Source organism: Prionailurus bengalensis, chromosome X, assembly GCF_016509475.1.
Source record: "Prionailurus bengalensis isolate Pbe53 chromosome X, Fcat_Pben_1.1_paternal_pri, whole genome shotgun sequence".
NCBI classification, from domain to species: domain Eukaryota; kingdom Metazoa; phylum Chordata; class Mammalia; order Carnivora; family Felidae; genus Prionailurus; species Prionailurus bengalensis.
In genome coordinates this window covers 113,751,650-113,776,519 of record NC_057361.1, presented here as the reverse complement: position 1 = coordinate 113,776,519, position 24,870 = coordinate 113,751,650, and the positions used below count along the sequence as shown (strand labels likewise).

Sequence of the window (24,870 nt, the reverse complement as noted above, 5' to 3'; positions counted from 1 at the left end):
TAAGCATCTGACTTTCCCTCAGGTCATGATCTCACAGTCCGTGAGTTTGAGCCCCACATCAGGCTCTCTACCGTCAGCACGGAGCCCATTTCAGATCCTCTGTCTCCCTCCCTCTCTCTCTGCCCCTCCCCCGCTTGTACTCTCCCTGTCTCTCAAAAATACATTTAAAAAGAGATGCCAATAAGATGATTGATGTCTATGGTTGCCAGAGAGGAGGTAGTATGGGGGGATGGGCAAAATACATGAAGGAGATTAAGAGGTGCAAAGTTCCAGTTATAAAACAAATAAGTCACTTGTGGCTGCCAAAGGGGAGGGGGTGTGGGGGGATGGGCAAATGAGTGCAGGGGGTGGGAGGTACGGCCTTCCAGCTATGGAATGAATAAGTCACAGGGATAAAAGGTACAGCATAGGAGGGGCGCCTGGGTGGCTCAGTCGGTTGAGCGTCCGACTTCAGCCCAGGTCATGGTCTCATGGTTCGTGAGTTCGAGCCCTGAGCCAGGCTCTGTGCTGACAGCGCGGAGCCTGCTTGGGATTCTCTGTCTCCCACTCTCTCAACCGCTCCCCTGCTTGCGTGTGCACACTCTCATGCTGAAAATAAATAAATGTTTTACATTTATTCATTTTTGAGAGACAGAGAGAGAGAGCATGAGTGGGGAAGGAGCAGAGAGAGAGAGGGAGACATAGAATCCAAAGCAAGCTCCAGCCTCTGAGCTGTCAGCACAGAGCCCGACGTGGGGCTCGAACCCACAGACCACGAGACCATGACCTGAGCTGAAGTCGGACGCTTAACCGACTGAGCCACCCAGGCGTCCCTCTCAAAATAAATAAATAAATAAAAACTTTCAGGGGCGCCTGGGTGGCTCAGTCGGCTAAGCGTCTGACTCTTGGTTTCAGCTCAAGTCATGATCTCACGGTTCGTGGGTTTGAGCCCCATGTGGGGCTCCGAGCCGACAACATGGAGTGTGCTTGAGATTTTCTCTCCCCCTGTTTCTGCCCCTCTCCTGCTCATGCTTTCTCTCTCTCCCTCAAAAATAAACATTAAAAAAATTTTAAAGATGACTGATGTCTAAAACGTCTGTTAATGTGGTAAGTGAATTAGATCATGGCTGAAACAAAGTACATTCCTTATTATGCTATAAATATGAATACTACTAGAGATTAGCCCCCACAGTGTATCTGGGGGCCCTTTGGTCTCCCAATCCCTTTGGAGAAACCATTTAAATAAATTTTACCTGAGGAGACTTCGGGGGATGTGAGAAAATGGGACCTGGACAGCTGCCCAAACAGAAGACTCTGGAAAAGCTACCATATGATCATAATAATGAGGAGGAGGAGGAGGAGGAGGGGGGGGGAGAGCAGGAAGACACGAAGGAATAAGTGTAGAAACACAGGAGCGGGGGGTGTTATTCTCACTTAAAAGGCAATGGGTATATAAGGAGGGTCATCACCTCAAGAGACCATACTCGGAACCACACCTTCCCTCACTATCATTTTTACTTCCATAGTCTTCTTCCACCCCAAACTGACCTACCCCCCGACCTCCCTCAGCACTTGGCCACAGTCACGCCCAATCGTCACGTTCTCAGCTGGTTCCTCCCTCCATTTCAGGCTGAAACTTCCACCTCTGCGGTTTGGCCCGGTTGAAGGTTCCCGAGCGATCAAGCGCGTGTCCTCTGCATCCGCCCGAACATAAAGCCTCGCGGGAGCAGAAGTCCGTCTGCCTCCCTCACGCTGTCCCAGAGCCCAACGGGGCGTCCGGCCGCCTCGCAGGGACGAGGAAGCACACCAGTGGCATGAGCAGCCCCTCCCCGACACGCCTTGTCCCCCACACGGTCCTCTCTGTCACCGGCCCCGCTGAGGGAACGAAGGGCCCCTCGAGAGGTCTTGGTGTCTCACATGTAATGCCTCCACCTTCCTCTTGGCCCTCTTCCTCACACGTTCTGAACCCAGGAGCACAAGTCTCTACTGTGCTTTCCTCTCATCTCGCGCGCGGTGTCCCCTTCCGCAGTCACACCCTGCCCACGTCGCGCCCCCCGCGCTCTTTGCAGGCTGCAAGGCACCTCTCAGACACCTCAAGCCGCTCTGCCCTTCGGCGTACGCACGCAGGCGTGTATTTAAGGCCCGTCTTCCTTTTTCTCTTTCTTTGTGCACGTGGAGAGCTGTGTGCGAGGAAGGAGAGGGGACACCAGCCACAGGGAGGAAAAGGTGTCACTCAAGATCATCTCCGGTAACAAAAACACATAGGGATAGAGATCTCACCACTCATGGGTTCGAGCCCCGCGGCCGGCTCCTCGCTTTCAGCCCCAAATTTTCTCTCTCTGCTTCTCTCCCTCTCTCTCTCTCTGCCCCTCCCCTGTTCTCTCTCTTAAACTTTAAGATATATATATATATATGTACATATATATAAGATATAACATATATATGTACATATATATAAGATATAACATATATATGATATATATATGTATATTTAATACAAATATATATTTACATTTCTCCTACTGAAGCTACCTACTCTTTGTTTTATAAAGTACTCACCTGGGGGGGGGGGGGGGGCGCCTGGGTGGCTCAGTGGATTAAGCGTCCGACTTTGGATCAGGTCATGATCTCACGGCTCATGAGTTTGAGCCCCACGTTGGGCTCTGTGCTGACAGCTCGCAGCCTGGAGCCTGCTTTGGATTCTGCCTCTGTCTCTCTGTCCCTCCCCTACTCACTCTCTGTCTCTCTGTCTCTCTCTCTCAAAAATAAACATTTAAAAATAAATAAATAAAGAAAGAAAGAAAGAAATACATAAATAAATACATAAATAAATAAATAAAATAAAGTAGTTACCTAGAAGCACCTGGCTGGCTCAGTCAGAAGAGCATGCGACCCTTGACCTCAGCATGCTGAGTTCGAGCCCCATGTTGGGCAGAGGTTACTAAAGAAAATAAACTTAAAAATAAAAACTAAAAATAAAGAACTTACCTCAACCACTGAATGTTGGTATGAGGCATGGAATCCAAAATGTAGTCCCACCTAGATGCCCACTTGATGCTTTTGTTTTCCTAACAAACAAAAATATACAGTTATATGACCAAACTTCTAGTGACTTTTGCTGGTTATAATCCGAAAACAGACAGAAAGTTATTCTGCATATATTTTCGCCTTTTCTTTACTACTAACTTCCTGGAATAGTAAGATGTGTCCTGACATTTTTATCTTATTTTTATTAAGTGATATTCTTCTTCATTTCAGGAAGGAACTACGAAGAAAGTACTTGTAGCTTGCCACTGTTCACCAGAAATAGCACCTTTAAAAAAAACAGACTCAGTATTTATTTGTTTGTTTACTTATTTATGTAATCTCTATACCCAACATGGGGTTCGAACTCACAACCCCCAGATCAAGAGTCGCATGCTCTTCTGACTGAGCCAGCCAGGTGCCCCTACATTTTTATATGTTAAGTATTTTGAGATGTCGTAGCAACAAGTTTATAAAAGATGCTTTGTTTGTAAGGTTTGTAGTTTTCAATATTGAATAAACCATAAGAAAAAACAATGACTGGGGTGCTTGGGTGGCTCAGTCAGTTAAGCATTCGGCTCTTAATTTTGGCTCAGGTCACGATCTCACGGTTTGTGGGATCAAGCGTGGAGTCAGGCTCTGTGTTCACAGCATGCAGCCTGCTTAGGATTCTCTCTGTCCTTTTCTCTCTTCCCCTCTCCCTCTTCTCTCTGCCCCAGCCCTGTTCGTTCTCTCTCTCTCTCTCTCTCTCTCTCTCTCTCTCAAAATAAATAAATAAACTTAAAAAAAAGAAAGAAAATACAATTACCAATCAAGCTGTTTCTGTGACATGTGATCAACCTCAAACTGTCAGTAGCTTTCTTACAAAATATCCCCAATAGATGAAGTTCGGAACTGGGAATCCCCAATAAACACACCATTAATACAGTGTAATCACCGCTCAAATCAATAACATGCTTTTAGCAAAAGGAAAATGCTGGTACAAATTGACTAAGTAATGTTTGAAATGACTTATTATTTAAAACTGGGTGTTAGGTGTTTTTCCTACTTTTTTCTTAAGTAGGCTCCACACTCAACATGGGGCTCGAACTCATGACCCTGAGATCAAGAGATAACGCTCTACTGACGGAGCCAGCCAGGTGCCCCTAAAGTGTGCCACTTAAAAAAAAAAAAAAACCCAAATGATAGATTTTAATTGGGTTTTAATTCAATGATGGATTTTAGTTAAAACCTGATGACCAGGTGACCCTGGTTAACATTACCAGTGATGGGGCAGGTTGACATCACGTACTTCCTGATGTATGCAGCATCAGGTCTGTGGTACGATCCCTGCCAAGGACGTACAGCCCGAGCCTTGTCATAAAGAACCATCAGACAGGGGGCGCCTGGGTGGCTCAGTCAGTTAAGCGTCCGACTCCGGCTCAGGTCATGATCTCACAGTTTGTGGGTTCGAGCCCCACGTCGGGCTCTGTGCCGACAGCTCGGAGCCTGGAACCTGCTTCAGATTCTGTGTCTCCTTCTCTCTCTGCCCCTCCCCCACTGTGCTCTGTCTCTCAAAAATAAATAAACATAAGAAAAGGGTTTTTTTTAATTTTTTTTTTAAATAAGAACCACCAGACCCAGTTTGCTGGTCATCCTGCAGATTGTAAGGTCTGTACTCTATAAAAATTTCAAGGATGTGAAAGACAGAGAAAGACTAAAGAACGGGTCTGGATTGGAGACCACAAACTAAACAACACATACTGCTAGACAGGACCTCCAACCACAAAGGGAAAAAGTGACATTGTTGGCCAGCTGGCAACACTTGAATGGATGCATGTGGACGGGATGGTAATGTGATAGCAATACAGATTCCTGATTTGCAGAGTTATATGCTAGTTGTATGCTATTCTAGTAGGAAAATGATCTTGTTTGGGGGACTCTGGAGCGTTTAGGGGCGATAGAACATCTAGCTCTCAAAAGATTCAGAGAAAGACTAATGATAATGGACACAGAGAGAAGGGTGAACCATGGAGCAAACGAGGTAAAATATTAACAATTGGGGGGTTCTGATTAAAGGGACTGGGGGAGCTCTTTGTATTGTTCTGGCAATCCTTCTGTGGTCTGAAACTGTTTCAAAATAAATTATCACTTAAAACCTATAAATAGGAAATCAGAATTTACAGATAAATCAAGGGATCAACTACTCGCTGCATAAAAACATACATCTTAGCTGTCCTACTAAAATACTGGGCCTGTCGTCAAATGTGACTTAATTTGTAAAAATTTGAATTACAGGCTTCTCTTCACCAGCCTACCCATTGCCTTAAGCAAGTTAATTCATATCGGGTCTTTCAAAAAGGAGAGATACTTTCCAATATGCACCATGAAGTTTGAATTTTAAATACTAAGAGAGCCTAGAAAAATCTGCAGCTGGTAAGCCTGACAGTTTTTGCACCAAACATCGCCATCTGCTGGCAATAACAGACCATAACACGTGGTACTCTGCCCTAAGAAAATAAGGAACGATTTAAAACTCCTAAGGCACATTTGAGAGCAAAATGACAAACGCAGAAAGGTAAGTAAGTGGTGAAACCTACTTCCTCAATCCCCCCGAACACTAATGAGCTATTCCGCTTCTTTACATGGCAGTGCTCACGCAACCACAGCAGGTAAACAAGTCCTTCGTGTTTACTACCGGAGGCACGAGCCGCAAAAGTAGAAACAAAACCAGACTTCTTGAATCCTGACGCAGGACCCCACGATGGATGTCACTCAAAGAATATTCACGCAGGGACTCAGAGAATGAAATGGGCAGACGGCTGGGGTTTCTTCTGGTCCAGGTGATTGCAACAGAGGGAGCAGCACCCCCTAAGGGGCACGATGAGGATGCGTAGGGGATACTTCAGGGATTAAGCAGCAGAGAAGGCGGGACCCACACGGCACTTCCCTGGGAGACGAGCACAACACAGAACTGAGTTGATCAACATCTCAGAAAATCATGCCCTCTCTCGGAAAGATGTGGAACTTGAGCTACCAATGGACGATATTCTCATATTCATCTGCATTCACAGCCCTGACATTTACAGTGATTAAACACATTGGTGCATGCATCTGACGGGGACTGAAATATGTACTGAAATACATGCTATTTTCTTAAAAAATTACTTTTTTTCTTTTATATTATAGTTAGGATGTTATACTGATGTTTATTGAAACTAGGTGTACAGACAGGTTCAATCATCTAGTGTCTATAAATACGAATTTACAATAGTAAAGGGAGACAGAGAAAACATTTGATATTAAAATAAGACATCAGGGAGCCTGGGTGGCCCAGACAGTGGAGTGTCGGGATCTTGAGTTCCACTCTCAGGTCATGATCCCAGGGTCCTGGGATCGAGTCCCATGTCGGGCTCCACACTGAGCATGGAGCCTGATTAAGATTCTGATTCATTCTTTCTCTCTCTCTCTCTCTCTCTCTCTCTCTCTCTCATCACTCCCTCTGCCCCTTTCCCCCACTCATGCTCTCTCTCTCTAAATTAAAAAAAAAAGAGGACATCAGTCTGATAGGGTTGAGACTACTGATCCATTTCAACTCTCTCATTTTATTACAGGGGAAACTGACGTTCAGAGAGCAAAACGAACTTGCTCAAGGTCACAGTGTGAGCTTGAGGCAAGCCAGCACCAAAATTCTCTGCTTCTCAATTCAGTTTCTGGCCCATGCTGCCTACAAATCAACAATATGCTTTGGAGGGGGAACAAAAACCCAATGCTATAAATGTGGCTAGGATCCCAGGCCAACCCACAAATGAAGCTTATGTAAGTCACATACATAGCTAAGAGTAATGTGATTAGAATGAAGCCACAAAACCTTTGGTTCGTGGTATAAAAACGGTAAGTTTCTGAAATAAAAGTATTGTGAATCGTAATACGTAGCCTGGCATTCAAGGCCATTCAAACTCTGGCCCAAGTCTATCTTTCTAAACTTCCTACCAATACTATATAAACGATTAAAGTCTGAGGTGTCAAACTGAATCTTTTGGGCCTTTAGGGACCCTAGCACCTAATCCCTGGCACATAAAATGCATTTACTATCATCTGATGAGTGAATAAGCAAATGAAGACAATTTTCTTTCAATTGGACTTTTGTTCACTCTTCCCCATAGGTACTGTTCCCATGTACACTCTTACCCAGAAAGCCCTACCCTAGCTCCTCCCCAAATGCCTAAAATCTAGGTCTCTTAACTCAGTCCATTGGCCTTCCCACAATGCCTCACACTCCTCTCTTATAAAGCCTTCTTGGCCAATTCACCTGCCATAATTCCTTCCCATTTTAAACTCACACCATGTATTATAGAGGCTGCGTCAAGAGCCTGGACTCTCTAGTCAAACTAATCTTGGTTTATAATCCTTTACATTTGTAAAAGCCATTTGGCAAGTGGCTTTCCCTCTATGGGTCTCAGTTTTTATTTCTTTTTAAGTTTATTTCTTTATTTTGGGAGAGCGAGAGTGGGGGAAGGGCAGAGAGAGGGGAGAAAGAGAGAATCCCAAGCAGGCTCCGCGCTGTCGGCACAGAGCCCCACGCGGGGCTCGATCTCACGAACTGTGAGACTGTGACCTGAGCTGAAACCAAGAGTTGGACGCTCAGCCGACTGAGCCACCCACGTGCCCCTCGGTTTTCTTTTCTATAAAGTGGAGTTTTAAAACAGTACCTGCTTTCAGAGGACTATTGTGAGAAATGAAGGTAAAGAAGTTACTTAATAAAAATTCCCAGGCTAGGCATATAGTAGGCACTCGACAAATATCTGTCATATAAATGTATGAATAAAAGGTCTTCACTCAGATATTAATCTTTATGACCCATCCTTCAATAACTTCTGAACATATTTGTTATATAAACTCCAAACTGTATACCCATTTGGGAACATGAATCATTTTCTGAAAACATAAAATACACAAGATGCTTTCTTTTTTGAGAGAGAGAGAGAGAGAGAGAGAGAGAGCGAGCGTGCATGCACTAGTGTGGGGGAGGGGCAGCGGGAGAGAGACTCTTAAGCAAGCTCCAAGCTCAGGTGGAGCCTGACGCAGGGCTCGATCTCATGACCCTGGGATCGTGACCCGAGCCAAAATCAAGAGACAGACTCTCAACCGACTGAGCCACCGAGGTGCCCCACAAGACGCTTAATTAAAAACCCGAAAAGAATTGTAACTAAAAACTATACCGCCTCTGGACCTTTCTGTAGCCAGTAGCTGCCTGACCAGGGGCTGAGGCCCACAACCTCACCGATGACCGTGAGCTCTGCTTCCAAACAGCAGTTTGCAGGTGGCTGTCGAGGAGGTTCAAGGAGGTCTCAGGTGGTCGAGGGCCCCAGCTGCTGCATGGTCCTGACACCTGTAAGTGGTTTGACGTATGCATGGGGTGTGGCTTCCTGTCCATATCTCCCTGCCCCGTCCCTGCGTCAGGATTGTGCCTGCCCCTCTCCCACTGACCCAGAGAACAACCCCGTGTGCCAGAGGTACATGGAAGCCTTCCGCAGTCCGCACGGGGTGAGACAGTGTAGTTCATCCAGCCAAGGGCCTGGAATCCATCCGTGTCACGAGACCTGGTGAGATTTTCTGTACTGAGAGTGAGTAGCAGCAGGAAGGGGGGGAAACACGCGGAAGCGTGGACCCGAGGGGAAATTCCCAGGAAGCACGGTGGTCTAGATCTTTGCCAAGGTAGTGGCCCCTAGTCACATGTGGCTATCCAGCACTCGAAATGTGGCTAGTCCTAAGTGAGATGAGCTGTGTGAAATATGTGCTGGCTTTCAAAGATTAAAAAAAAACAAACCCACAAGGTATTTCTTTACTAAAATGAGTGCTATAGATACACTGTATTCCAGTTAATAAATTTGTCTCTCGGAGCCCCTGGGCGGCTCAGCCGTATAAGCATCTGACTTTGGCTCAGGTCATGATCTCATGGTCAGTGAGTTCGAGCCCCGCGATGGGCTCTGTGCTGACCGCTCAGAACCTGGAGCCTGCTTCCGACTCTGTCTCCCTCTGTCTCTGTCCCTCCCCTGCTTGTGCTCTGTCTCCCTCTTTCAAAAATAAACATTAAAAATATATTTTAAAAAATCAGTATCAGAATTTCCCATTTATAAATAAATTATTAATTAATTAATCTCTCACAGGGGTATGGGTTATCAGTTTTGACACTACATGTATGCTAGGACTGAACAAATGAATCAGGAGTGCCTGGGTGGCTCAGTTGGTTGAGCATCCAACTTCGGCTCAGGTCACAGTCTCACGGTTCCTGGGTTCGAGCCCCGCATCGGACTCTGTGCTAACAGCTTGGAGCCTGGAGCCTGCTTCAGATTCTGTGTCTCCCTCTCTCTCTCTCTCTCTCTCTATGCCCCTCTCCCACTTGCACTCTGTGTCTCTCTCTCACACACACAAAAATAAACATCAAAAAAAAATTTTTTAAAAACAAATAAATCAACACATTATAGAAGATGGGGGCCACACTTCTCAGCATCAGAGAAAGAAGTTAGCAGTCAGCAAGGGGAGAGGGCTAGCCCAAACGCTGTAGTGCTGCATTATGGTCAGAGATACTGATACGAACTCGTGTTCATTTATTTCCTTATCCACTCACTTATTTTTATATTTTCCCATTTGCAATTAGCAAGTCATGCGTGGGGTGACACTCTCCCACTGTGAGAACAACCAGCTTTCCTAACGCTCGTTCATCTCCGATTTTAACATCCATTGATACTATCGGCCTGAATCAATTACTTAATTGGAGGTTGAAAAATAGTGATTTTCAAATTCACGTTCAATTTCCACTTCAAGTAGTTATTACCACTGAAGCAACTCAATAGATAATGACATCAACCCAGCTAACTGACAAAATCCTTCATACGCTATCATGCGATTTCAGTTCTTTTATATCACAGTTACCGACATATGAAGGTTTGCTTCTTATTTGTCGGCGGAAAACTCAAGCTCTGTTGTGGTTTCAATAAGATTTTGTGAGCTACTCTAAGATGCAACCACCATGGACACTTGAGACACCCCAAGTGGGAGCCACGATGCGATAGATTTTACTCCACGAGAGTACTCCAGAGTCCAGTGTGGTTGCAAAATGCTGAGTTAGACTCGGTCAAAAGATTTCTTCATTAGGAGACTTTTAAATATTTTCCTCATGTGCTTTGGGAAGCTCAGAAAGGAAGTAGTAGAAAGCGGCACTTTCCAAACTTGTCTGGCTCGTGTTCTGGGGAGTGCACTTTGGGAAGGGTTGATGTGCATCATTATCACCGGGTTAAGAAAGCATTTTTCAACTTGAGACCATACATAAAATGAACAGCGCCAGAGATGTGTAACCGCACGCGTCCTTACGCTCTCCCCCGCCTACAACGGCAATGCGCTGGTGTTCAGACACAGACTATGGCAGCGTGGTGTTTTCTCGCCACACAATCTCACGCTGCTGTGTGCGACACCTGTAAATCAAGTGCTCCCGTGTCCGCAAGAAGGAATGGAAAGGATTGTGTGCCAACTACAGGCTAGGCACGGTGCTAAACGTTTTCAAACTCAGCTTCCAAAAGGAGGTGTGTTAAGGAACAAGGGATTGAGCCCTAGCCCCAAATAACGTGACTTCCCCAAATTCCCCCATTTGGTACAGCTGCACCTGAACTTGAGCTTCAGCTCGGTCGGTAGCCACAGTTGCTTCCTGACAGGCAGACAGTCCACTAGCTCCATACCACGGAGGCTCCCAGTGTGAATCTGAACTTCAATTTAGATGTGCGTTCCCTTGGCTCTTACTGTATGCATAAAAGTTCCTACATTTAATTTTTTTTTTTTTTAATTTAAGTACGCTCCATGCCCAAAGCAAGGCTTGAACTCACCACCCTGAGATCAAGAATTGCAGGCTCTACTGACTGAGCCAGCCAGGCGTGCCACCACATTTAAATGTGTATAGCTGATGAATAAGTGATAAAAATGTAGAAGGGCTTCAGTTCTTTGATCATCTTCTTTTAATGTTTTTAATGTTTATTTATTATTCTTGAGAGAGACAGAGAGAGAGAGAGCATGTGAGCAGAGGAGGGGCAGAGAGAGAAGACAAAGAATTTGAAGCAGGCTCCAGGCTCCGAGCTGTCAGCACAGAGCCCATCGCGGGGCTCAAACTCACTGACCATGAGACCGATCATGACCTGAGCTGAAGTCGGACGCCCAACCGACTGAGCCACCCAGGTGCCCCTGATCAACTTCTGATAATAACTTAGACTTTTAATAATGTTCTCAATCATTAGGGAGAGGTTATTTTAATTTCCTCAGGGTGTATTTCATTCCTTCCCCCAGATTACACTTCTGTATTTCATCCAGAGATCAGAAGGCTGACCATATTGGACTAGTAAATTGCCTGTTTTCACCGATTGTACTTTGCGTAAACCGCAGGATGTAGGCTCAAGTAATCCTGACCTCTAGCCAGATGATCCAAAGCACGCACACGCATTTCTAATATAAACGTTTCTCATGTTCTTTAGAGTAACTCTGTGGACAGAAGATATAATAGACCTTTAATACGGAAAGCCAGAATGGTATAGCAGAAAAGCTATGAGTTTGGGGGCCAGACAGTTTGAATATCACTTGCACCTCCCGCCAGCAATGATCCTGAGAAAATTACCCCACCTCACTGGGCTTCAGTAGCCTCATTTATAAAATGGATATAACCACATAGGTGATACATAGGGACAAAAGCAAGGCAGCCCTAAGATGCGATTGCTTTCAGAGTGAGATTAGGAAAAAATCATGTTGTAATGGCTGGCAGGTCATGTATAGAAATGACACAAGCTGAGCACAATTTGTAAATGTTTGAAGAAATTTGAGACCTAATCCCCAATAATGTGATTAGGGCTTGGTCTCAAGAAAGCACATCTAAAGCTTTAAGAAATAAGTCATTTACACCAAATCAAGTATGATCAAAGCCGACTCAAAAATATGAGATATTGCCTTAAAAAAAAATAAAAAGAGAAATGCATAAATCCATATAGCCTTAAAAGGCTTTCCCTATAGGGGCGCCTGGGTGGCGCCGTCGGTTAAGCGTCCGACGTCAGCCAGGTCACGGTCTCGCGGTTCCGGAGTTCGAGCCCCGCGTCAGGCTCTGGGCTGACGGCTCGGAGCCTGGAGCCTGTTTCCGATTCTGTGTCTCCCTCTCTCTCTGCCCCTCCCCCGTTCATGCTCTGTCTCTCTCTGTCCCCAAAATAAATAAACGTTGAAAAAAAAAAAGGCTTTCCCTATAAAAGGAAAGCCCCCAAGTTAATCTTTCGATGAAACACCTGTAATACTGTCCAGGACTAAGAGTACCCAGCCCATGAATATAGACATCTGGTCCACGGGCAAGGAGAGGACTAGAGGGCCATGAATATCACGTTTTAATACCCACTTCCTTTTGCTCTGGGGTCCTAGGCTCACCAACAAACTTTCTATTTATGCTATTCTATTTCTATTTGCTTTCTCATATATCGTTATCACAGGCAGATGTGCTAACCAGCTAACATGAATGGTGTGGTCCCTGGCACTCATATTTTTCCATGTAAATTAATAAATCGGTATTCTGGTTTATACATTGGACCCTTAGGGGTTTGCTTAATATGAATCGATCTCCCTTTGGTATAGTCACAGAATTAAAATTCGGAAGCACAGGACGGCTCTTGGTCAGGGCTCAGGTTACGATCTCACGGTTTTGTGAGTTCGAGCCCCGCATGGGGTTCCGTGCTGACAGTGCAGAGCCTCCTTGGGATTCTCTGCCTCCCTCTCTCTCTGCCCCTTCCCCGCTCGCACTCTCTCTGCCTCTCTCAAAATAAATAAATAAATCTTAAAAAATAAATAAATAAAATAAAACTCTGAAGCAAAATTTTAAAATATTGACAAAAACCTAGCACTGCTGAGTATGTGAGGAAACAGCACATCCCTGGGCCAGCAACTTCTCTGGACAAGAATTTGGCAATGTGTTCTCGAAATCTGCACGCCCTTTTACCTACATAATCCTGGTGCTGGGAATTGAACTTTAGGAAATAATCACACAAGAAGAAACATAAAAATGTTCATTAAAGCACCGTTTCTAAATTAAAAATTAGACATTTGGGTTGTTTTTCTCAATGAAGCACTAAATAAGTCAATTATGGCCTACACATTAAATGTAGTATGCAGTAAATTAAAAAAAGGATGGGGGGGTGCCTGGGTGGCTCAGTCGGTTGGGTGTCCGACTTCAGCTCGGGTCATGATCTCACTTTTTGTGGGTTTAAGCCCCGCGTCGGGCTCTGTGCTGACAGCTCAGAGCCTGGAGCCTGCTTCAGATTCTGTGTCTCCCTCTCTCTCTGCCCCTCCCCCACTCATTCTCTCCCTCCCTCTCTCTCTCTGTGTAAAAAATAAACATTAAAAAAAATTTTTTAATAAAAATTTAAAAAAGGATGGGACTCTGGGGCGCCTGGGTGGCTCAGTCGGCTGAGTATCTGACTCTTCATTTTTAGCTCAGCACATGATCCCAGGGTCGTGGGACTGAGCCCCCACATGGGCTCCGCACTGAGCATGGAGCCTGCTTAAGATTCGCTGCTCGCTCTCTCTCTCTCGCTCTCTCTCTGTCTCCCTCTACCCCTCTCCCTGACTCATGCACTCTCTCTAAAATAAAAATAAATATTAAAAATTTAAAAATAGGGGCACCTGGTAGCTCAGTCAGTTAAGCATCCAACTTTGGCTCAGGTCATGATCTCAGTTCGTTGAGTTCGAGGCCCGCGTCGGGCTCTGCGCTGACAGCTCAGAGCCTGGACCTTGCTTCAGATTCTGTGTCTCCCTCTCTCTCTGCCCACCCCCCGCTCATGCTCTGTGTGTGTCTCTCTCTCAAAAAAGGAATAAACAATAAAGAAATTTTTCTAATCAAAAAAAAATCTTTAAAAATTAAAAAATAAAAAGGATGTGACTCTACTGACATGGAAAGACATCCATGACATACACATGAAGTGAAAACAGCACATGTAAATATCTCATTTGTACAAAGTCGTGTATTTTTTGGCACCACGTGCAGTGTTTCCCTTGTATATTCTAAAGAACATTATATCCCCATGAGTTCTGCCATGGTCTATGAAATGCTAAGTATTATAATTATCTTTTGAAAATTCAGTGTTTTTTAACATAACGAATACTCTCAATGCATTGTTTTAACATTGCTTGACCTAGCATTCTCCAAAGTAACCCCATCACAGGACCCTTTTCTCACCTAACACCCTTTAAAACACAAAGCAAAAATAAGGGGCGCCTGGGTGACTCAGTCGGTTGAGCGTCTGACTCTTGATCTTGGCTCTCGTCGTGATCTCACAGATCGTGAGTTCGAGGCCGCGTCGAGCCCTGCTGAGCCTGCTTGGGATTCTGCCCCTCCCTCTCTCTGTCAAAATAAATGAACTTAAAATAAATATGAAGAAAAGAAAATATAAAGCAAAAATAAATAAAATATGAAGCAACTAGTTTCCAGAAAAACCTTTGGGAAACACGGGCATCAGAGAGCTGTTAGATTATTCACCAGACTGTTAATAGTCAGTCTGTACGTCTCTCTAGCCACTGAAGATACACACCACTTCATAAAAATAGCTACTTACAAAAGAAGAATTAAATGTGTAGAAACAATAACGAAGGCCATATGTTGAGGACCTATTCTGTGCAATGCTAAGGTCTTTATATATTCTGAAAACGAGGAACAAATGACCAGAGAAGAAATCGAGCCTGAGATCCCACGACTTACCTAAGCTCACGCGGCCAGTAAGTGGCCAAGCCTCAATTTGAACCACAGGTCGGTCTGAGCCCAATATGGATGCTCTTCTCACTACATATCCTATCCTCTGTCTCTTCCACAACATACTCTTCCTTTCAGGTCCCACTCGAGCAACCTGCCAAGCCCAGGCAACCCCCCTCCGGTTTCCCACGTACTTCCTTCAAACCTCTGAGGAAGTAGGAGAAAGTAAATTACCTGGCACGGTACCTGAAATGTCGTAAATGTAACACAGATATTCCTTTAAGGATGGTCCTCTGAACGGTTTGAATGTAAAGAACTTACCTACTTTCTCGGGCTTTTGGCTGGGTTATACAACCCTGATGATCAAAATTAAGGCTTTAATATTAATGAAGTATATGATAGTTATGTACCTGATTTGGAACAAAAGTAAGATGATGGCGTGGAATACTTACTTCAAATTGCACAGAGTAAGTGTAGGTTACATTAAACTTCTCTGTATGTTCTTCAGGAATTTCCATAGGGGGTCCATTACAGGCTAGGCGGCCTTCACCTGAATGCTTATAGCTAAGAAAGAAGCGGGGAAGGAAGAGAAAGTAATTTGTATACCAAACTACCGTTGTAAATTTCCGATTCATGGCTATTCAGGAATGTAATAGTAGCAGGCTGAAAAAATTTGCCTTTCATTATAATTAGTATTTAAAACTTTATGATTTTATTTTTTTAAGGTTTTTTATTTATTTTGAAGACAGAGAGAGACAGAGCATGAGCAGGGGAGGGGCAGAGAGAGAGGGAGACACAGAATCCGAAGCAGGCTCCAGGCTCCGAGCTGTCGGCACAGAGCCCGACGCGGGGCTCGAACTCACGGAGTGTGAGATCATGACCTGAGCTGAAGCTGGACGCTTAACCGACTGAGTCGTCCAGGCACCCCAAAACTTTATGATTTTAAATACATTTGTTTTGGGGTACCAGGGTGGCTCAGTTGCTTAAGCGTCTGACTCTTGATCTCAGCTCAGGTCTTGATCTCAGGGGCATGAGTTCAAGCCTGCTGGGCATGAAGCCTACTTAAAAAAAAAAAAAAATAGCCTTGTTTCTAAATGTCCCTAACACTCAAATAAGAGTCAATATACTGCCCAACACATCAAACAGGTATGCCCTGCTTTTCCAAAGCTCACTTTATGCCACTTCGCTTCTACGAAAGACCTCCATTAGTACCTGTTTTCACTAAGCGAAAGAAATCCGGAGAGGATTTTCACTTTTCTGAACAATCAAAAAGCGCATTCAGTGTTGGTGTTGCAGGGAGCCATTAGAGAGGCAGTTCCCCTCCCACCCAGTAGCGAGAGTGGCGCCGCCCAGCTCCTTCCTGGGGAACCACACTCGACATTTCGACATCAAGCCCCCAGAGCTCTGAACTGTGTGAGCATCTGCGCTTTACCTTGGCTTATTTTGTGCATCCATTAGCAAGACGTGCCTTAAGGTATCAGAAAAGCCTAAGAAAGGGGATTTGGGGAGTCTGGAAACGCTCACAAAATTTTCCGTATAAATGAATGGCAATTGCTTCTTCGCTTTCGACATTTCGACTTCCAAAAGCTTTCAGAGGAATGCTCTACTTTCAGATAGCAAGAGAAAATGTGTCGCTAAGAACCTTCTCATGGGGCGCCTGGCTGGCTCAGTCGGGAGAGTACGTGATTCTGGATCTCCGGGTTGTAAATTCGAGGCCCATATTGGGTGTAAAGATTACTTAAAAATAAAATCTTTAAGAAAAAGGAATAAAGAGACTGCAATATCACGCAAAAAATAAAAGAAGAATAAAGGGGAGATGGAAAAATCAAAAGGAGAAGCAGTGATGCTTCCCTTTTGAATTATTTGCTCAACATACAATTTATCCCTTGGCTTCTGTTTAAAGAATAATATGCAATCCTTGTGGGACTGTTATTTCTACAAGTACATGTGCAGTAACGCCATTCACTCACAATTGCGGATGCCATTCATGTGCACCTCTTCCCATTCATTTTTTGTCACCCTAGTGTCTGACATATGATATGTCCTTACTAAGTATTTGGAGGGTGAATTCATTGAAAGCCAAATTGTATTGTGAAACAGCTATGAATTTTAAAAATGATCATTGTTAAGGCTACCGACAAACAACATCTACAGAAAAAAATTCAATGACTGCACGATAATGCATACCAAGGTTCCCTGTTTAAGTCTGGGCCTTGAACCCAGCACATGAAATATCTGCATTTCACATCAATGAGATTATGCGGCAAAAATTGTATTAAGATCTCTAATCATGGGAATGCAAACTGGTGCAGCCGCTCTGGAAAACAGTGTGGAGGTTCCTCAAAAAATTAAAAGTAGATCTACCCTATGACCCAGCAACAGCACTGCTAGGAATTTCCCCAAGGGATCCAGGAGTGCTGATGCAGAGGGGCACATGGACCCCGATGTTTACAGCAGCACTTTCAACAATAGCCAAATTATGGAAAGAGCCTAAATGTCCATCAACTGATGAATGGATAAAGGAGATGTGGTTTATATACACAATGGAATGCTACTTGGCAATGAGAAAGAATGAAATCTGGCCTTTTGTAGCAACGTGGATGGAACTGGAGAGTGTTATGCTGAGTGAAATAAGTCAGAGAAAGACAGATACCATATGTTTCACTCTTATGTGGATCCTGAGAAAGACAGGAGACCATGGAGGAGGGAAAGGGGAAAAAATAGTTAGAGAGGGAGGGAGCCAAACCATAAGAGACTCTTAAAAACTGAGAATAAACTGAGGGTTGATGGGAGGGGGGGAGGGAAAAGTGGGTGATGGGCATGGAGAAGGGCACCTGTGGGGATGAGCACTGGGTGTTGTATGGAAACCAATTTGACAACAAATTTCATATTAAAAAAAAAGATCTCTAATCAATGTAAAAGCCCTATTTTAAACCACTGGCCTTGCGTGTGCTCTGTATAAGGCCTTGTAGGCCATTTTCAAAACTGGCTTTTACTCCAAGTGAGATGGGAAGTCACTGGAAGATTCTGAGCAGGTTGACATGAGCTGACATTTCAAAAGGAATACTCTGCAAGCTGTATTGGGAAGAGACTGCTGGAAGTCAAGGGTGGCACCAAGGAGACCAGCGAGGGTTTTGCCCTAATTCACTTGAGATATAATGATGTCTTGGACCAGATGATAGTGGTGGAGGTGATGAGAACTGGTGGTGGGTCCTGAATATATTTTAAGAAGAGAGCCACGTTATCTGCCAAAGGTTGGCATGGATATAGGGTATGAATGAAGAATAATAAAGAGGAGTCAAGGGTGTGGCCATAGTTTGGGGGCCTGAGAAACTGGAAGGATGTAGTTGCCATTTACTGAGATGGAGAAGACACTAGGAAAAACAGGTTGGAGGAAAGATTAGAAGTTCATTTCTGGCCGTGTTAAATTTGAAGTGCCTACTAGACATCCAAATGAACATGTCAAGTAGACAGCTGCATATACAAGTCTACAGATCAAAGAGTCAATGTGGGCTCTAACACCAGGAGACAGGGTAAGATTGCCAATGTGTAAGTATATATAAAGAAGAAAAAAAGTTCAAAGACTCAGTCCCGGGACCCTCCAATATTGAGATGTTGGAGAAATGAGGAGACGACTGATAAGCAACTAGTGAGACAGGAGAAAATCAGTGAAGTATGGTATTCTCAAAGCCAAATTAAGCAAGTGATTCTAGGAAAAAGGAACGATCAACCATGGTAACCATCAGGCAAATTATCTGGGTACAGTACCTAAAAGACAACACAAGATGGTAGGCTTAGAACACCATTAGGCCTAACTCACTGCTATGGCCTTGAACAGATTGTCTAATTCTAAAAAAAAAAAAAATTAATTATAACACAGTCCTCGTTCTCAAGAGGCCCACAAAAATGACCTTTACAATGACTAGATACATGCTACTCTAAAAAACCATTTTCTTGGCTTTTTACTCTGAGTCTGAGAATATGAGGTATAACTGTAAAGCCTTAAGTTTGATTTTCATATAGCTGATGAGACTAGCTTCTTCCTGGATGATCATACTTTGTATGTTTACTACCTAATGACGTTGAATATGAGCAGCCATCCTGAGATAGACCTCACAGTCCATCGTCCTAAAATTCTGTTGCCAGATATCAGAAGTGACATACACACAAAAAAAGCACGGGTGATTGCCCTTGACAATGATGAGTATTTCCTGGCCTCTCTGGGTAGCTATGTTTATTCCCTATTGTTCAAAAAATACGCCCTGATCCTTTTCCCCAGGAAAATACACATCAATAAAAATTTCCAGGGTTTGATACATCAGGGGCCATGTGAAAAACTCCTAATTCAGCCCGGTCCTTTCACAGATGAGGAAATTAAGCCTATGACAGATCAAGTTAACCTACCCATGGTCAAAAGTTTGGCATGATACATTCTCTATTCTTTCTCTTTGAGCATCATCTGTGACAGATGGAACAGCCGTGGCTAAAGTAAGATAGGGTAGTAGCCTTAAAAATAATGAAGTCTGACTCATTTCTACAAACTTAGGGTTCACTTCCAAAATGGAACCAGGACAGATGAGACTAAAAATCCAAGTTTCCTAATTCCTTGCTCCGTGTTCAGAAAATTATACCACATGTGCTTCCTTTAATATACTTCACGGAAGTTTCAAGGGACAACTTCCTCATCTTAATATTTCAGGTTTTGTATATTTTTCCCATAATGGACCATGATTTTATACATTGTGTGCCATATTCCCCTCTCTACCTGTCTTAATGGAAGAGTACTAATTTATCCTATAGGATCTTAGAGTCGGAACATTAAAGGTCGCCTGTCGAGTCTGTTACCCAATGTCCTTTACAATTCATTGAGCATTTACTTACTAGGGACCAGACACTGTGCTGGATGCCTACTTATGAACTCTCCAACACCTGGGTCATCCAGGCTCTTTCTGTAACATCCAGGGATACAGTACTCATTAATTCTTGGGATTGCTTATTTAATTAGAGTTAGAGAACTCTAATTGTTAGTAGAGTCTTCCTTATACTCAGGTGATACCTGCCTAATAGATTCCAGTAAGAGACCTGTCCTCTGAAGAAGCACAAATTGAAATCTAAGCTCTTTATCATAGGGCAGCAAGTAAAGAAGAGAGTAAGGATGCCCTCAGTAGGTCTACTCCCTTCCAGATCTGTCAATTCTTTCTCACATCACATGGTATTCAAACGCTAACTACAGGCAGAAGGGAATAAATTGCCTATTTGATTTTTCAAATTGTATGTCTGAGGTGACATCACACACGTATCCTAAAAATGAGAATTCTAGTTGAGAACTTCCATATTCTGAATTAATTTTTAAATGAATGGAGCTAATTAAAAAAGATATTCTCTAATTACCTTTGGGGCTCAAGTCTAGCAGAAACCAATCTCGCAAAACCCCCATTTCTTCCACTGTCCTCGTGGTATGCAATAGTAATATCAACGTGGTTGAAGAGGAAGTAAATATTACTTTTGTTGAATTCAGGCTGCAAAAAGATAAAGAAATTTTAAAGAAGCTTGAACTTTTCTTAAAAACTAAAAAAAATAAAATCTGGCCATGGAATAAAAATGAGATACACTATAATATTATTGACTATATTCTCTCTGTTTTTCATCTCCATAACTTACTTTTTTTTATATACCTGGAAGCTTGTACCTCGTAATCCCCTTCATTTATTTTTGCCCATCCCCCAACCCCTCCCCTCTGGCAACCACCAGTTCTCCCTCAGAACCTTCGGAAGGAACCAACGCTGCTGACGCCTTGATCTTGAACTTCTAGTCTCCAGAACTGTGAGACAATGAATTTCTGTTGGTTTGAGCTCCCAATTTTGTAGTGTGTTTTTAGAGCAGCCCTAGCAAACGAAGGGCTTGGCAATATGAGCTTTGCAATCAAACAGCTGGTTACTAGCTGCGTGACCATAAACAAGTCATTTAACCTCTTGGACCCTCAGTTTCCTCTTTTTATTTTTTTAAGAATTTTTTTAATGTTTATTTATTTTGAGAGAGAGAGAGAGTGTGCCCGTGCAGTGGACTGGCAGAGAGAGGAGGAGAGAAACCCAAGCAGGCTCCATGCTGTCAGCACAGAGCCCCATGCAGGACTTGATCCCACAAACTGTGGGATCATAACCTGAGCCGAAATCAAGAGTCGGATGGATATTCAACAGACTGAGCTCCCCAGGCACTCCTCCTCTTTTTAAAAACGGGGACAATAGGGACACCTGGCTGGCTCAGTCGGTACAGTATGTGACTCCTGATTTCAGGATCATGAGTTTGAGCCCCATGATGGGTATAGAGATGACTTAAAACAATTTTTTTAATTAAAAAAATAAGATGGCTCATAGAACTGTTGAGGGCTACATAGAATCATGTATGTAAAGTACTTAGTGAAGTGCTTAGCATAGGAAGCCTTGAATAAATACTAGCTGTTACATCACCCAGGCCCTTCAATCTTCAGAAAATGAGTCCAAATGAACCTTGTCAATTACCATATTGAGTAATCTGCAACACGCAGAACTCCTAGATTAAGAATCATGGCTCTGCAAATCCCAGAACTGAGAGTGACGGGTCTGAAGGAACTTTAGAGATCCTTTAGTACAGTGATGATAGAGGGTAAGAGTGATCCTACTGGGGCTGGGCGACTGGGTGGCTCAGACCGTTGAGCGTCTGACTCTTGATCTTGGCTCAGGTCATGATCTCACAGTTCGTGGGTTCGAGCCCCACATCGGACTCTGTGCTGATGGCGCAAAGCCTGCTTGGGATTCTGTCTCTCCTTCTCTCTGCCCCTCCCCTGCTTGTGCACACTCCCTCTCTCTCTCTCTCTCTGTCTCTCAACATAAATGAATAAACTTTTAAAAATATTAAAAAAAAAAAAGAGTGCCCCTGTGGGGGAGTATCACAATCAGCTTGGGGTGGAGAGTAAGTACTGCTCACAGCAATGCCGTCCATTATTGCAAAGAACTAGAAACTGGAAAACAAGACCATCAGGACAGTGAAATGAAATATGGAATAACCATATAGAGCAATAAAATGCAGCTAGCAGATTTGCATGCACTAGGATGGAGGGATACCATGTATCGGTATTGGATGTTCATGATCTGTACTAACGGAAGCGGCACAAGCAGCACAGCACAGTGGTTAAGGATGTGGACTCCACAGTCAAACCGCCTAAGGTGGAAAGCTCGGGTACGGCATCCGCTAGCCTGTGTGACCAAGTCGCTTAACCCCTCAGTGTCTCCATTTCTCCACCTATGACGCAGAAATCGTAACAGTACTTACCTTTTTTATTTTATTTTAGAGATAGAGAGTGAGTGGGGGAGGGGCAGAGAGAGAGGGGGAGAGAGAAAGAATCCCAAGCAGGCTCTGCACTCAGCGCAGGGCTCAATCTCATGGACCATGAGATCATGACCTGAGCCCAAATGAAGAGCGGAACACTCAGCTGACGGAACCACCCAGGCGCCCAATATCAGCACTTATCTTAATGGGTACTGTGAGGATTAAATCACCCCAGGAACAGCATCTCCACCACTCGGGGACACAAAAGGGTCCAATGTGATGGGTAAAGTGGTAACAAGGCCCTTAAGGATCTGGATCCTGCGTCTCTCTCCAGCCTCATCTGCCGCCACAGCCTCTACGTCTAACCAGGTAAATGACCACAAAGAATTCTTTATGCTGTGCTCTCATAGCACTGGGCTCGTATGCCAGTCACTGACCACATCAAATTGTAGTCAGTGTACTCACACGTTTACATCCCCTAGTCAACTGTGTTCCCCAGCAGATCACAAGGCTGGGAACTTTGCTTCATTCATCCATTCGTCCATTCAGCAAAATATTTTTGAACATCTACTATGGGCCAGGCACTTCTTAACTGTGTCCTAAGAGCTAATATCCTACAGGGGGTCAAAAAATGCAAGAGGTAGTTTGGTATATTGCAAAGAGACGAGAATTTGGATCAAAAACCATTGGGATGCAATTCAGATTTTGCCCCATATAATCCTCTGTAGGTCAGTCTTTATTCGCCTTAGTTTTCTTTTTCTTTCTTTTCACATAACAGGAAATGAATTTTTCTTTTTTTTTTTTTTTGAGAGAAAGAGAGGGCAAAGTGAAGGAGGGCAGAGAGAGAGAGAGAGAGAGAGAGAGAGAGAGAATCCCATGGGGGCAGAGAGGAAGGGGGAGGGAGAGAGAGAGAGAAGTGGGACTCCAGCTCACCTAATGCGGGGCATGAACTGGTGAACGGTGAGATCATGACCTGAGCCAAAGTCGGAAGCTTAACCGACTGAGCCACCCAGGAGCCCCCGAAGTAAAGTCTTTTAAATTAAAAACAAAAACAAAACGTGAGCTGACAAGAAAGTAAAGAACTGTCATGTCAAAATTCTAAAGCAGGAAGCCAGAGAGGTAACTTCCGTGAGGGAGCATTGATGGTGCTCTCGCCCTGGGGACATCTGACCTGGGCAAACTTGGAAAGACAGTTTGGGTAGCCTCCTGGAATAAAGAGCAGAGAACTCGAGGAGGGCCCTCCCAGGCAAGAAGGCTCTGAGACCACCCAATGCGCTCAAAACCAATACCCTCAGGGTAAAGACGAACAGGAAGCAAGCTTTTTCTCCTCCCCCAAAGGACTACAGGGAAGATGGCCTTGGTGCTAAACAGAAAAGGCAGTGGGGGAACTGTCCTTGAACAGTTGTGGCCACAGGCCAGCCCTAACATATATATGCAGTTTGGAGTCCCATCACCGAAGTGGCCCCAGGAAAGTCAAGTCGTGAATTTGCTTTCAGGTGGCCCCAGACTGGTATTTCCCAAAAACCCCTGGAAGAAGTCAATGAAAATCCTCTCTGGAGGAAAGTACTTTGACCCCAGGGCTCAAAGAAACTCCACAAACAATTGTTGAGAACAATGTGTATGTTGGGGCACCCGGGTGGGTGAGCCTGTTGAGCCTTGTGACTTCAGCTCAGGTCAGGATCTCGAACCCCTCGTCAGGCTCTGTGCTGACAGCTCAGCCTGGGTAGCTCCGTTGGTTAAATGTCTGACTTTGGCTCAGGTCATGATCTCAGGGTTCATGGGAGACCCCATGTAGGGCTCCACGCCGACCGTGAGGAGCCTCCTTGAGATACTCTCTCCCTCTCTCTCTGCCCCTCCCCTGCTTGCATGCACACTCTCTCTCTCTCAAAATAAATACATAAATAAAAACTTCAAAAAATTTTTGCAGAAATGAGACAGATGATTACCGAAATTGAAAATTCAATCCCTATGTTCAGGTGAGCACAAGCCCCGCTTAGGGCAAACACGAACCCTGCTTCGGGTGAGCCCCGCTTCTCTCTCTCTCTCCCTCTGCCCCTCGCTCACTTGCACTCCCTGTCTCTCAAAAAAAAAAAAAAAATCAATGCCTATGTTTATTTTTTTTCAGTATTTTTGAGGTTTGTTTATGGATGAAATAACTTAGTAATTCATCACTTACATACAACACCCAGTGCTCATCACAAGTGCACTCAATGTTTGTGTTTATAAGAGAAGAAACAAGTGAGGAAGAAAATTTATAGACTAGAAGATAGGGCAGAAGAACACGGCACAGGAAAAAATGGAAAATACAGAAGGAAGGTTAAGAGACACAGAGGAGAAAACAAACACTTTTAACCTAGGTTTAATCGGAGTCTGAAAAGGACAGAAGAAAAGTTCTGACAATGGCTGAGAATTCCAGAACTGATAAAAGGCACCAATCCAGGGGCACCTGGGTGGCTCAGTCGGTTAAGCATCCAACTCTTGATCTCAGCTCAGGTCTTGATTCGGGGTTGTGAGTTCAAGCCCCACATTGGGCTCCATGTTGGCATGGAGCCTACTTAAATCATACTACAGGGCATCTTGGTGGCTCAGTCAGTTGGGCATCCGACTTTGGCTCAGGTCATGATATCCCAGTTGGTGAGTTCGAGCCTCGCATCGGACTCTGTGCTGACAGCTCAGAACCTGGAGCCTGCTTCCGATTCCGTCTCCCTCTCTCTCTATGCCCCTCCCCCCTCTCTGCCCCTCCCCCAGCTAAAGCTCTGTCCCTCCATCTCTCAAAGATGAACGTTAAAAAAAATTTTTAATCATACTTCACAGAACCCAAATGC

At 44.2% G+C, this 24,870-nt stretch overlaps 1 protein-coding gene across 1 annotated transcript in view; it reads right to left on the bottom strand.

The window, feature by feature from the left end:
- LOC122476962 (transmembrane 9 superfamily member 2-like) overlaps positions 1 to 24,870 on the bottom strand; it is an 86,570-nt gene that overhangs the window by 34,057 nt on the left and 27,643 nt on the right. Inside the window, exons 6-8 of the mRNA XM_043569892.1 lie at positions 20,132 to 20,259; positions 15,193 to 15,304; positions 2,968 to 3,047 (exon numbers count right to left, since the gene is read on the bottom strand). Of these exons, the coding sequence (XP_043425827.1) occupies positions 2,968 to 3,047; positions 15,193 to 15,304; positions 20,132 to 20,259 (320 nt within the window). The remainder of the gene's footprint in view (positions 1 to 2,967; positions 3,048 to 15,192; positions 15,305 to 20,131; positions 20,260 to 24,870) is intronic.